Raw genomic sequence first — 14,023 nt, 5'->3', positions numbered from 1 at the left:
CCATCTGGTGATTCCGGCCATATTTGAACCTATATACGCGTGCTTTATGTGTCTACTCGAGTCTTCCTCCCCTGAGTTAGACACCATATGCGCATAGTCTCTTGGAACATCGTAAGGACGTGAGTTTAGGCGCTGGCAGCAATCTCATCGGTCGTGCAGAATGGCATACGAACTCTACCAAAGTACTACCCGTGCGTCTACTTTGCCCTCGTAACCTCGAACAAGTCCAACATGAAGTGTATCAGATGGAACACATATAAAGACTTCGAAGGCATTCTCATGGCACTAGATGCGGACGTCATCTGCTTTCAAGGTGCGCACTCCGTATGCATCCGATCGCCCCTCAGTTCACGGGAATGTATAGAACTGAAGTCATGTCGCGCGAACACGGAACGCAATGTTGCCGTGCCAGGCTTGTATGACGCGTTTTTGTCCTACCCCGTCAGCAAAGGCGGGTACAGCGGCGTAGGCGTATTCACCAATTCCGAAAACGCCATGCCACTGAAAGCGGAGGAAGGTCTTTCTGGGACTCTGCCAGGGAACACTCAGCTTGCTCCGGAAGATCGCATCTCTGCCTCCAAGCCATCCGCGGACGATATGACGCTCTACCCGGATGAAGAAGGAAACACTCCTTCTGACCTTATCGGGCTTGACTCCGAGGGACGCGCCTTGATGGTTGATTTCGGCCTTTTCGTGTTGATCAACGTGTATTGCCCCAACGAGACTTCCGATGCACGACTCCCCTTCAAAATGAATTACCACCTCATGCTGGAGGAACGCGTGCGCGAGCTTGTCGGAGAAGGACGGGAAGTCATGGTGGTGGGCGACATGAACATTTGCGCGACACCGCTCGACCACTGCGACGGACACCTTCCTAGCAACGCCGCCACGTTCTGGGACCATCCTGCTCGGGCATGGTTCCATAACTGGCTTGATCCCAACGGACTCATGATCGACGTCTTGAGGCGCTTCTGGCCGGAGCGCAAAGGGATGTATACGGGTACGCGACTTCCCACTCGCCCTCGATGGGGAAATCTCATATTCCTGTTCCAGTCTGGAATCAGAAGATTGGCGGGCGAGAGACCAACTACGGGACACGGGTTGATTATATCCTCGTGACACCAGGTCTTCTCCCCTGGGTGAAAGCGGCAGATATAGAGGCGTCCGTCAAGGGCTCGGATCATTGTCCAATATGGGTGGATCTGTGAGTGCTGCGTTTCCGGCGTGGCTGACTGAGCCTGAAGTCTCTGTTAGCCATGACATCTTGCCCGGCCAGGACATCAAGTTGCGCGATAGTCTGAAGATGAATCAATTCAGGGTCACACCCCGCCTCGCAGCCAAATACTGGCCAGAGTTTTCAGGCAAGCAAACGTTGTTGTCGTCTTTCTTTGGCAAAGGCGGAAAAGCCCTCCCTCCTTCAACAAGTGTAACATTATCTTCCGTGTCTCCTAACTCTCAGCCAGCCCCACCGCCGCTTCCACCTGCAACCGCAACGCCTGTTCCCACACCGGTTAGCACGCCGGTGGAACCTCCAGCGGCTCCTGTCCCGAAGGAGATCATCGCAGCACCAACTCTCTCTACACCGCCAACAAGCTACCCGGTTGCGTCTTTGCCTCCTACATCCACACCCCCGAGCCCGTCCCAACACGTAGCTAAATCGAACCCACCTTCGTCTACAAAGAGAAAATCGATTGAGAGCGTGTCTGCTACCACCAAGAAGGCGAAGAAACAACAGAAAGCTGGGCAAAGCAAGCTATCGACTTTCTTCACGAAACCTCCGACTTCCTCTCCGCCGGGTCCGCCTGACGTTCAACCGCTGTCACGTTCAGCATCATCCTCGACCGTGCATGCACCGTGTCCTGCTGAAGAGGTTATCGATGTCGATGCAACTCAAGATGTCGACCAAATTGATGCCGACTTTCAGTTGGCTCAGACGTTGTCTGCATCGCAACAGAGTCTCGTGATGCGGAGTGAAGCGAGTTCTCCTAGGTCCGCTGCGGAGAGTAAGGCTGCTTGGTCTCAGATGTTTGCTCCAATTCCTGTGCCCAGATGCACTGTCCACAACGAGTTGGCGAAGGAGTGGACCGTGAACAAACCTGGGCCGAACAAGGGTAAAACGTTCTACCTGTGTTCAAGGTCAGAACACGCTTCGGATGTTCGTTTTTCGGCACCGTTGCTAACGGACTTCGTTCTCCAGACCTGTCGGACCTGGCTACGATAAGGGAAGAGGGGAGCGCCTACGTGAAGAGGTGAATCCCGAGTACAGATGCAATTTTTTCAAATGGGCGAGCGAGGTAAAAAGGGAAGCGTCGCGTCAAGCAGCGCAATAAATTCCCTTCAACAAGGCCATATTCTGCGATGTCGGGTTATCGTCGCCTCCCTGTCCATCATGTTTCGTACCAATATACCTTAACCCCGTTTGCACTATATAGAGCTTCCTGTGCTGTATCCATAGTAGTTAGTAGCACGGGCGACCTTCGATTCTTCTATTAAGTTGCCGACACGGTCTGTTCTTAAACGGTTTGAATTGGATCGCAGCAGGTTCACTTGATCATGGCAGACCAGTTGATTCCTTCTTCGTAGCCAAAGTACAGAGTCAGCCTCTCGTTTGTGCCGAAGCCGGCGGCCCGGCGCCACGAAGGCGCTCGACCCACGCGGGTGTCGGCGCACACGCGATTCACCCTTGGCTCGTAGTGCCATTGCGTTTCTCGAATCCAAGTACTCCTGGGGGCGCCGAACGAGTCCGTGTGTAACGCAAGCCACCAATTCAACTCCATGAATATGTCCTCCTGGGTCATCGGAGGCCGCCGGAAGCGCCAACGAACGCATGCTCCTTCCCAGTCAGGCTCCACCAATGTTTAGGCGATCACTTCTCACCTGCCTTTGCGTGTATATACTGCGAGGGTTCTGGCGCGCGGCATCGGTCGTTACCATCCCCATCGTCGTGCAGCTACCTATCAACCAGTAGCTCTTTTGCCCAGCCTTGATCAAGAGTGCATCACACATGTCTTGTTCATCTGATCACACGGAGAGCCATGTAAGTTTCCACTCTGATTCATTCATACCTCGTTTCTGGAGCTCATGTTCTGTTCAGGCTGGGTGTGTCCGCCGAAATTCAATCATTGGCATCGCAACCGTGCCTGATGAGAAGACAACACGAACACGTATCTCCGAGACTCATAGGACGATCGAATATCATCGAGGATGCCTTTCGCAATGTACTGCGGGCAGCGCCGGATGTATCGAAAATCTGACAGCTCTAGCAGCCGCGTTGCATCATGATTTCCGCCACCGAGGCGGTGTTCATCTTCTCGATGAAGCGATTTTCCATCTCAAGACCGCGCTTGAGTTGCAAGAATTACGCTCACTTGAACATGCCGCAATTCTTGAAGCGCTGGGTAGTGCTTTGCAGGATCGACACATGCAGACCGGGATGGTGGCGGATCTCGACCAGGCTATCTCGTTATGTCGGGCAGCGCGAGACATCAGGATGCAATACGACTCAGATACGACTTCCTCTCTACTTCTAATGGGGACAGCCTTGACCACAAGATGTCGATATCACCCATTCAGCGATGATGGTCGTATCGAGGAAGCCATCGTTTGCCTTCGTCGTTGTCTAGAATCGACCTCCAACGACGCCGCTCAATCCATATCACCTTCCATTGGTCTCTCTGAGGTGCTGGAGTTGCAATACTGGGCAACTGGCAGAATCGATCTTCTCGAAGAAGACATCAACGTCTCCCGTAGTGCGGTGAGAGCCGCCTCGTCCATGACATGGTCGCCCGACCACTCCCTCGCGCTTATTGGCCTCGGTAACGCCCTAGCGAAACGTTTCGTGAAAACGGGGAGCATGCAAGACATGGAAGAAGCCGAACGGATGTTCGCTGAATCTTATGAGCAACTTTCCATCACGTCCTCCCCGGACCGATGGAGACCACTCTGCGCTTGGGCCGACGCTCTCATATTTCGCGGAGTAAAGGTTTCGTCTGTTGACACCATATCGAAGGCGACAACTCTCGCCCGGCAGGCGTCGGACCTCTGTCCCCCGAATCATTTCTATCGAACACGCGTCATCGTCGTCCTTGCTACGAGCGAACACCATCAGTACAACCTTGCTGGCTCCGAAGACCTGCTCCACCATTCAATCACGCTTTATCGCGAATGCATCTCCCTGTGCCCAACTCGGGAGATGCCTGAGTGTGTGGTTGCCATATCCAATCTATCCTCTGCGCTCCGCTATCGATATCGAATCATGGATCAGGCAGAAGATTTGGACTCCGCGATTGAATTCCTCACGGACTGTATTGAACGGGTGCCGCGGTACTACGCAGGTTTCTTCAACCTCATCCAAAACCTTGCTAATCTTTACGGCGCCCGGTTCAAAGCCCTAGAGCGGGAGTCAGACAGCCAAACAGCAATTCGCCTTCGTAGAGAGACTCTCGAACTCTGCCCTCTTACGGATGTCCGTCGACCACTCTACCTTGCCAATCTTGCCTACAGTCTGCACAGTGCGGCGGAGAAGCTGGGAAAGATCGAGTGCCTCCCCGAAGCTGCTGCCGCAGCGCGAGAAGCAATCGAGGCTGTCCCGTCACAGAATCGTTTCACATATGCCAGCCTGGGGACCGTGCTACGGGCTGCATGGGAACGCGGGATGGACCCCAACGGACTACAGGACGCGATAGAATTGCACCAAAGTGGCGTAGCCACACTTCCTCCGGGCCATCCGATTTTTGCGGAGAAGCTCGCAGACCTCGGGGACGAGTGGTTTACGAAATATCGCGCGACGGAGGACGCTGCGGATCTAGCTCGGTCCATGCAGGCGTATCGCGACGCAGTATCGCACGAAAGTTCGTGGATTCGCGACCGGTTCGACGCCGCGCTTCAATGGATTGAGCGAGCCACGGAGGCAGGGGACGTGTCCTGCATCTCCGAAGCTTATCGGCGAGCATTAGCGTTGCTCCCTGGCCTTGTCTATCTCCACCTCAGCCCCACTCAGCGATTGCAATCACTCAAATTTATAAGGCGCTTGCCTGGTTTAGTACAGAGCGCTGCCCTGCATTTTTTGGCACAGGATATGATTACTACAGCGATCGAACTTCTAGAAGAGGGAAGGTTAGCCCACATTTTCCAGTATTTTGGTCAGTGCTTCACTGCTGGTTAGAGGCGTGTTTTGGGCGCAGATGATGCGTCTCAGAGACCATCAAGGAAATCAAAACCTACCGGCCAACCTGGCATCACGACTTACCGAAATCGCTGCAAAACTGGAGGCGAGGTCCATAGGTTCTGGCCCTATGGAAGATGAGGCTGCTACTCGTCGACAAATTACGCTTGAATTCGACCGTCTCGTTGAATTGGCGCGCAAGCATCCTGGTTGCGAAAGCTTCCTGAAGCCCTTGTCCTTCGAGCAACTGTGCCTTGCCGCTGCTGAGGGCCCCGTGATCATCCTCGTCGCCCACGATAGTCGCGCCGAGGCAATCGTCATCCCCTCAGCTTCGGGCGATGCAGCAAAAGTAACTTTATCGATTTCACCCCAACGTCTAAAGATAGTTGGCGATTTCATGTACGCTGAATCAAGGAATGCCAGACACACGAGTAGTACCGCCAACGATCGAACGGAACTTGAACAAGCGAGGTTGGCATTACGCATTCAGAAGCTCAGGCCAAAGCACGATCCCGTTCAGAAACTCCTTTCGGAATTATGGCATGGAGTGGTGCAACCGGTAATCCAAGCCCTGGGTCTCGAGGTTGGTGCATGATCATGTTACGCTCTCGCATCTCTGACAGGTTTCTGCAGCCTGCTCAGGGTCGGGATCGCCCTCGACTATGGTGGGTGCCCACAGGCGCCTTCCTGTTCCTCCCCGTTCATGCTGCAGGCATATATTCTGGGCCTGAACCCGTTTCCCTATCTGACTTCGCGGTATCGTCGTACTCTCCGAACATTGGAACATTGCTTGAAGCCCGGGGACGCTCTCGAAGGATTTCCGCAAGTGATGCTCGGGTTTTGCTCGTGACCCAGCCGGATGCGCCAGGACTCGGTGTCCTGCCGAACATCGTCGCCGAGGCCGAAGGAATTTCGCAGCTCCTCCCTTCGACCATGTTGATACGACTGAACAGTTCTGACGATAGTCAACTTACGGTTGAACAAACTCTCAGCGCGTGTCCACAGGTGTCCATCCTTCATCTCGCCTGCCATGGGCAACAGAACAGCGAAGACGCCCTCGATAGCGGTTTCGTCCTGAAGGATGGCAAGCTGACTGTGTCGGCGCTGATGCAACTCCACCTTCCTCATGCTTTCTTTGCCTTCCTGAGTGCTTGCGAGAGCGCTAAAGGAGATACGGAACAGCCTGACGAGGTGATTAATCTCTCTGCTGCCATGATGTTTGCGGGATTTAAATCCGTGATTGGAACGATGTGGTACGTCTCCAGCATGCTCCAAACTTGCTAGCGTTGTGGTCATGCTAACCGCTGCTCTCGAATCCAGGTCCATGAACGACGCCGATGGACCTTCAGTAGCCCGGCAGGTTTACGAAGCGCTGCTCGATGGGTCGGAAATACTTGATCCCCGTGTCATACCTTATGCATTGGATTCCGCTGCGCGAGAGCTCAGAGAATCAGGTGCTAGTCCTATCCGATGGGCAACTTACATCCATATGGGTATATAACTAGCAGATACTACACGTTCTACATCGCGTTGCTCCTGCGCCAATATGGAAAGAAATTTGTATCAGTGGATTATGTAGTGACCTTAGGTTCGGTACGACCGACCACGTGGCACGTGTGGGTCACTTTGTTCAACGTCTTCGTTGATGCACAATCGTAAGAAAAGCTCAAGCTTTGCTTCTCTTGATGCACGCTCTCCACTTTCATATCGAATCTGCTTCTTTCTCTGAAAATCTGTTCGGATCCGGGACCATCGCAGGACTATGTTCGGATGGATCTTTTCATGTGCACCGCTGACTGAGTATGTATCACGCTGGAACATCTACTATAGAGCTCTAGGTTGGTCAAAGATGCTGAGTGAGACCCAAGGCATGCAAGCTATAACTCATGATACACCACACGTCATGCAATACCTCCATACTCCCCATACCCGGACCGGCCTGATTAACGGGCGAAAGTGGGCTGGACTGACTTTACTGTAAGATGGTGCGCTGAGGCCCTTGCTACTAGTATGAGAGGCATGTTCAAAGATCTACCTTACCGTATTTGCGCAGGGCATCCACACCCATGACGCCGGAGTGTATGCTCCTCGAGAGGTACAAGCAACGCCGACGGAAGAGACAGTGGATATCCAGTCACCGATCTCAATCCTGCAAGGCATCGTTGACGGATATCGCCAGCGCTTGTCTCGATACGCTACCTCTGACGAGCGGTCTTTGGACAGCATGAAAGCTCTTGGCTCTTACCTCCATGACCTCTTCCACTATACAGGCGATATTACGTCGCTCGATGAGACCATCGTGCTGTGCAAGAGAGCGATGGATTTACAAGAACTCACCTCGCCGGACAAAGAATCCGTATTATGCACACTTGCATCAGCTCTTGACGATAGGCATACATGGACCTCTTCAACGTCCGACCTTGATGGAGCGATATCACTATTTCAGAGAGCATTAGCGGGTCAGGCGCACGCTACTGTCAAGGCAACCATGATGATCGGATTAGCCAGAGCACTGACCAGTTCGGCTCGATATCATCCATTTCGCGCAGATACCCTGGACAAAGCCACCTCCATATGGCATGAGTCCCTGGCGCTGTTCCCTTCCACCAACAAGCGATCTATTCCCGCGTTGACGGGACTCTGCGATACATTACTCCTCCATCTATGGGCCACGGGAAACGCGCAGTTGTTGAAAGAAGCTGTCGAGGCGTCTAAAACGGCCTTAACTCTGGCTCGACAATGTCAATCGTCGATGGATCTCGTCGCGTCTCTCGTGTCGCTCGGGCGGGCGCTGAGGTTTCGTTTCGTGAGATACGGTATAACAAGGGATATCGACGACTGCTCGCTGAGGCCCGCGATGTAGCCGCGCGAGACCAGCACCCGGACCGATGGATGCCACTTTACTTCCTCGCGGACACCCTTGTAATCAAGTATACAAAAACGCCGTCCGCCGGTGACATTTCCGAGGCCCGTATGTGCGCGCAGATGGCATACGACAGCTGCCCTAATTGCCACTGCTATCGTGCGAGAGTTACGACCACTCTTGCTACTTGTTTACATTATTCGTATATGCATGTCGGATCTGAGGATTTACTTCATCAGTCCATCACTCTATATCGACAGTGTCTCATTACGATCCCCGACCGCGACGCCCAGGATGCGGTTACTGCTGTATCGAACATGAGCTGGTGCTTGCTACTCCGATTCCGCGTTCTCGGACACATCGGAGACTTGGAAGAAGGCGTGGACATATCATCGAAGTGCTTGGACAGTACACCTAGGTCTTATGCGGACTATCACCACTTACACCATAATCTCGCCAACCTACATGGGGCACGCTTCAAGGTGACAGGAGACACCCTTGACAACGATACAACCATTCATCTTCGCCGAGAATGTCTGGCTCTCTGCCCCATCGGTGATATCCGAAGGCCTGTTTACTTGACGAACTTCGCCCTCACCCTTGCATCGGCAGCAGAAAGGAGAGGCTCATTCGGAAACCTCGCAGAAGCAGCAGCCGCGGCTCGGGAAGTGGCCCGCATAGTCCCGAAGGAGACATTGTACAAGTTCTCTGCCCTTGGAGATGTCCTACGAGAAGCATGGAGTCGTGGCTTTGACGATGGTGGGTCGCGATTCGGATCCATGAGTCCGCCATCTCCTTCCTTCCTGAGAACCACCCCAGTCTTTCGGATCGCCTGGGGCAGCTCGCCGAGGACTTTTATGCCCGTTTCCGTGTGAGCCATCAACGTGAGGATCTTCAACGTTGCATGGAGTTGTTTCGCCGGACTTCAAAGGAGAAGAATTCTTGGATACGCAACAGGTTCGAGGCTGCGATAGATTGGGCGCAGCGCGCAAAAGAGGCTGGCGAGAACGACTATTTGGCCGAAGCCTACCGCACAGTAGTAGGTCTACTACCACGTCTCGCGTACCTGGCCTTGGACCCAAAGCGACGTCTGGACTCGCTCAAGCTCTCCAGGCGCTTGCCTGGCCTGGTGCAGGAGGCCGCCATCTATTTTCTTTCTCAAGGACTCCCTGAGGATGCAATATTAATGCTGGAAGAAGGCAGGTCAGTTATGCAGCGCGGTCTCGAGCAGAGCAACATACTGAAGGCAGCCGCAGAGGAGTGTCATGGGCACAATTAACACGCTTGCGGGATCCTTTGGCACAGTATCCGATACCCGTGGACATCGCACGCCAGCTCCGTGCCGTATCATCCAAACTGGACGCGAGGACATCTGATGCGAGCAAAGTAATGGAGGAAGCTGCATCTCGACGACAAGCTGACCGCGAATTCGAATCACTTGTTGAGACTGTGCGGACGTTCCCAAGGTGTGAAGAATTCCTGAAACCGCTATCGTTTGACCAGTTGCGTGTCGCTGCCATTGGAGGTCCTGTGGTCACGCTACTCTCAGATGCTACACGGGCAGTGGCCATAATCATGCAGCCCTTAGCGGAGTGTCCTGTACAAGTCGAGCTGACTGTGCCCATCGAGCGACTGAGAATGGTAGCTCGCTTTACGCAGTCCGGAACTAGACAATCGGAGGAGAGGATTAGCGAAATCCGTGACGGTCATGACACGCATGACGACACTCGGCTCTCCATAACGCGCAAAGTGCTTGAAAATCCACTGGAAGATATCCTTTCGGAGCTGTGGCACGGCGTAGCATATCCCGTCATTCAAGCCCTCGGTCTGAAAGTGAGTTTGGCCCATAACTTACGATATCTATACCAAATGTGCCTTATGACGGATTGTCCCTAAATTCAGAAAGCAACTGGCCGCGAACGCCCACGGTTATGGTGGATACCGACGGGGCTATTTCTTTTCCTTCCGGTTCACGCCGCCGGCATACGCTCAGGCACAACGGATGTCTGCGTCTCCGACTTTGCAGTCTCGTCGTATTCTCCCAACATTGGCAAACTCTTAGACGCACGAGAAAGATTCAAGACAGCAACGGTAGCTGATGCTAAGGTGCTGTTCGTTACGGCTCCGGAAACACCAGGCTACGCCGACCTACCGAATACCCTCACAGAAGTCCAAGAGATTAGGCAACTTCTCCCAATTGCAGTCGACATTCAGCATAACGGAGCTCATGCCACCGTGGCGGAGACGCTGGGGTGCTGTCAGCGTGCTTCAATACTGCATCTTGCATGTCACGGCCAACAAGACGTCGGCGATGCGCTGGAGAGTGGCTTTGTGCTTGAGGACGGCAAGTTGACCATCTCCGCGCTCATGCGACTCGACCTGCCCGATGCCTTCTTCGCGTTCCTGAGTGCATGCGAGAGCGCCAAGGGCGACGCAGAGCAGCCAGACGAACTGGTCAGCTTGTCCGCGGCTATGATGTTTGCTGGGTTTAAGTCCGTCATCGGGACGATGTGGTCAGTTTCGAAATCATGACTTCCGGATGTCATGCCCCGACTGACCTTGATGCCAATAGGTCCATGAATGACACTGACGGACCACTGATCGCTAAATGCGTGTATCATGCGTTATTTGATGGGGCAACCAATTTGGACCCTTCTGCCATTCCTTACGCGCTCGACGCCGCTACCACAGAGCTCAGGCGCTCGGGCCTTTCTCCGACTCGATGGGCGACATACATCCACATGGGTATCTAGGGTTAGTGCTGTATTCCGTTCAAACCGGGCCGGCTGAAATCCATCCACTCAGGGTGGCCTTGGTGCGCCACCGAACTCCGGTCCGATGGGCTACCTACCTTCAAATGGATATATCGTTGATGCTATATGATGATAACGATAAAACTGCAGATGACGATGATTCCGCTCTGTTCGTCCATACCGCCGATGAAAAGAGATCATAAGATGGATTACCTAGTGTTGTAGCTGGCACTATCGTGTGTTACTGTACGATTACAACCAACGATGAATCAAGAAGAAATTTCTTGACCTGTTGATAACTATCATTCTACTCGCGTTGTAGTTCGTGACGATCATCTACTCGTCTTTCGCCGCCCTTCTAATCTCCTCCAGGCCCTCGTCTCCCTCCCAAAAGACCTCTCCCGCGGCATCCAGTCCATTCACGTTCTCCTTCGTCCCCGGCACTTGCTCAATTCCATCTACCCCTCCCAGCGTCGGCTTCTCATCCGCGGGCTTCACCCCCAAGCTGCTGAGGTAGTTCTCCTTCACTGTCCTGTCACCCTCACGCGCTGCCTCAACTTCCCGCGACCCGCTCCACGACACCTTCTCCACGAGGTGCCGCACCGCCCAGCGCACCAAGAAATAACCGTGGCTCGCGGCGAGCGCGACGACGGCCGCGCCCAGAAGGAGCTGCCGGGCGGTCCGGACCGGTTGCCCGACAACCTCCTCCGTGTGCGGATGCTCCTCGCGCAAGCTTGTGCGCAGCGTCTCCTTGCCGGACGCGGAGGGAGCGGACGAGCCGTGGAAGAGGTAGACGAGCGCCGCGTTCGTGAGCGCGCCGAGCCAGGTGAGGAACGTGAGCGAGTCGACCCAGGGTCCGATCGTGTCCGTCCGCACGGGGATCGGCCGGCGCTGGTGTACGGTGATCTTGTATGCGTCGCTCCGGAGCTCCAGCCAGTTGTTGAGCAGGGACATCACTGGCGCGGGCACCGTCAGCACCTCGTGACAAAAAGGTTCGAGTGCAGCTCTCGACGTACCGGGGGCAAGAGGCCAGATCGTGCTCCAGAGCACAACGTACCCGAACTGCGTTACCATCTCGCTGTAGTCCCCGAACAACTCGTACTCCGGCAGCGCGACCTCGCTCCTCACGCGCTCCAACAGCGCCCTCTCCTCCTTCCCTTCCTCGCCCTCGCTCTTGGTCTCGTCCTCGAAGATGACCCGCTTCTTCTTCCCGCCCACGCCCGCGTCCTTATCCTTCTTCGCCCCACCGCTCGTCACTTTGCCCACGAAGCGCATCACGAACGGCAAGCCGACCTCGAGGAACAAGTTGATCACCTGGTTCGTGACCATGTACGCGAACATCTGGTCTTGGAGGCGGCTCGGGTTCAGCTTCCCGCGCGCGCGCACCGCGTCCGCCTCCCACAAGCCATGATCGAGCGCGTCCTTCGCACTCCGCGTTGTGTTGAACGCGACGTTCTGGGGCTCGCCCTGCGCGACGCTCGCGTACGCCGACGCGGCGGCGTGCGTCGCCGAGCTTGCAGGCTCGTGCGCCTTGTGGAAGAGGTAGGTGTGGACGTGGCCCATGACCTCGCCGCCAAAGGGGACGTAGACGAAGGCGCTGAGCGCGAGGCCGAGGTACGCGACGATGGCCGAGAGCGAGAAGGTCTTGAGCGTAAGTGAAGCTTGGTGTGTGGACTGGTGTGCGTGGTTCTCCCATTGCGTGAAGCGAGCGGCGAGAGCGTGGTAGAGCCCAAGGACGCGCGGAACGAGCGCGACGAAGAGGACGGTCGGCGCTAACGACTGTTACGCGTTGAATATACGGGGCTGCTTCACGGAGTGGAAGTGCTTACGATATATTGATGGCCTGGCCCAGTGTAAATTTGGGTCACGAATGCTTCGAAGACGAAGATGCCCGTGAGCAGCGACGCGAGGACGCCCGCGAACAGCAAGATGACCGGCACGCTCGCTACCGCGCGCAGATCGCGTTTCCACCAGGGGAAGTTGGGCTGATAATCCGCCCTGCGTTTCTCGACGTTGAAAGAGCCACGAGTGGACCAGCGGACAGAGAGGCGTCGCTCGCGGACGCGCCAGTACTCCACGAAGGCGGTGGACCAGACAACAAGCAAGATCGAGTATGCAAGCGAGTAGGGTGCGCCGAGGAAGTAGAAGAGGACGCCGATAGCGGCGGGAAAGATGAGGAAGTGGGTATAGGTGTGGAGGAAGGAGAAGTAAAGCGCGACGGCTTCGCCGAACTACGGGGACATCATCAGCCAAACGCGGTCCAAAGGAATGTGGGTGTAAATGCGCACTTGTTCACGGATTCGGTCAAGTTGGGCGTCGCCAACTTGGTGTGAGGACCATTGGCGAATCCAGGCGTGGTTGAAGTCGTGGTCGTGAAGGGCCATTATGCTCTCCACACGGGACCACTCTTTAGAGCCAGGGATGATGCCCAGGCCTCCGTCTTGCGGCATTGATGTCACATAAGAATGTATGATGCGGATTCGGTCCGCAGAGGAGAGTTTCTCGGCGGCGGATTGGTCCGCCACCGAGGAGAGGTTGCTAGTGGATAGGCCATGAAGGAAGTCGGAGTATCTGCACGTATGGTCAGCAAATGCGCTTGGTTTTCGATCATATTTGCCGGGCGGACCTTTCTCTCTGAACTAAGGTCGATAACGTGCTCTGTGGGCACGATATGAGGACGAGCAGCTGCCCCTGCTTCTCGCCTCTTCGGCCGGTCGCATACAGGCCGGCACCTTTCAAGGTCTGCAGCAGTCGCGTGTACTGCTGTTCGGCTTGTTGGCTGTCTTCTCTCAGTTCGCCTTTGAGGAGGCTGTTGGTCGAGCCCCGGAAGACCAGGGCGAGATCCACGTGAGGGGCCATGGGGAGACGCGGCGGTTGACGACGGGTAAGCAGGCGACGACGGAATTCGACGAAGGCTTGGTAGACGGCGCCGGCGATGAGCGCGGAGAGCAAAGCGTAGCGGTGCTCGACGAGGAGCGGGGGGAGAGACAAGTGGGAGTGTTGGTGGACGGGCTCTGGCTCTTGTGAAGTCATCGTGCGCTAGGAGGCGCTATGACGTCGGCCACGATGCGGGCGGCGCGGCGGTCGGTACCGTGCGGCAAACGCTCGTCACGGTCCTCGTGGACGCCGAAGTGGAGAAGGACAAGAGGATATCGAGGACAGAGCGGCCACCATCACGGCGGCGTACGCGTTCAGAGGCCGTACGAGGGCGCAACGCGGAGACGGGCCGACGCGACAATCATC

At 55.3% G+C, this 14,023-nt stretch overlaps 3 protein-coding genes across 3 annotated transcripts; 2 read left to right on the top strand and 1 right to left on the bottom strand.

Moving 5' to 3' along the window:
• Positions 1 to 231: 231 nt before the first annotated feature.
• PUNSTDRAFT_113069 (DNase I-like protein) lies at positions 232 to 2,330 on the top strand (the record flags this gene model as incomplete). The annotated part of the gene is made up of 6 exons (XM_007382844.1): positions 232 to 313; positions 365 to 1,000; positions 1,054 to 1,204; positions 1,255 to 1,796; positions 1,977 to 2,136; positions 2,198 to 2,330. 6 exons carry the CDS (start codon positions 232 to 234, stop codon positions 2,328 to 2,330), a joined length of 1,704 nt encoding a protein of 567 aa, XP_007382906.1.
• Positions 2,331 to 10,034: 7,704 nt separating this feature from the next.
• PUNSTDRAFT_66413 (uncharacterized protein) lies at positions 10,035 to 10,780 on the top strand (the record flags this gene model as incomplete). Its single annotated transcript, XM_007382843.1, has 2 exons — positions 10,035 to 10,540; positions 10,600 to 10,780. Coding segments are annotated over 2 exons (687 nt in total), but the record flags the coding sequence as incomplete, so codon positions are not given.
• Positions 10,781 to 11,005: 225 nt separating this feature from the next.
• On the bottom strand, positions 11,006 to 13,753 carry PUNSTDRAFT_86080 (DUF590-domain-containing protein). The gene is made up of 5 exons (XM_007382842.1): positions 13,407 to 13,753; positions 13,069 to 13,351; positions 12,610 to 13,011; positions 11,797 to 12,559; positions 11,006 to 11,736 (listed from the first exon to the last, which is right to left on the bottom strand). The coding sequence occupies exons 1-5, from the start codon at positions 13,637 to 13,639 to the stop codon at positions 11,117 to 11,119; spliced, it is 2,301 nt and encodes a 766-aa protein (XP_007382904.1). The 5' UTR covers positions 13,640 to 13,753; the 3' UTR covers positions 11,006 to 11,116.
• Between the last annotated feature and the right edge of the window lie 270 nt (positions 13,754 to 14,023).

This window comes from Punctularia strigosozonata (genome assembly GCF_000264995.1).
Source record: "Punctularia strigosozonata HHB-11173 SS5 unplaced genomic scaffold PUNSTscaffold_5, whole genome shotgun sequence".
Taxonomy (NCBI): Eukaryota; Fungi; Basidiomycota; class Agaricomycetes; order Corticiales; family Punctulariaceae; genus Punctularia; species Punctularia strigosozonata.
The sequence above is the reverse complement of the archived record's forward strand: the minus strand, read 5'-3'. Positions and strand labels throughout refer to the sequence as shown.

What these genes read in the sequence shown, in the direction of transcription:
- PUNSTDRAFT_86080 (XM_007382842.1), bottom strand. Translation starts at nt 13,639, where the DNA reads ATGGCCCCTCACGTGGATCTCGCCCTGGTCTTCCGGGGCTCGACCAAC. An exon ending in ACCTTAGTTCAGAGAGAAAG is followed by an intron (nt 13,352 to 13,406) that starts GTCCGCCCGGCA and finishes CCATACGTGCAG; the next exon opens with ATACTCCGACTTCCTTCATG. An exon ending in GATCTGGCCTCTTGCCCCCG is followed by an intron (nt 11,737 to 11,796) that starts GTACGTCGAGAG and finishes TGCCCGCGCCAG; the next exon opens with TGATGTCCCTGCTCAACAAC.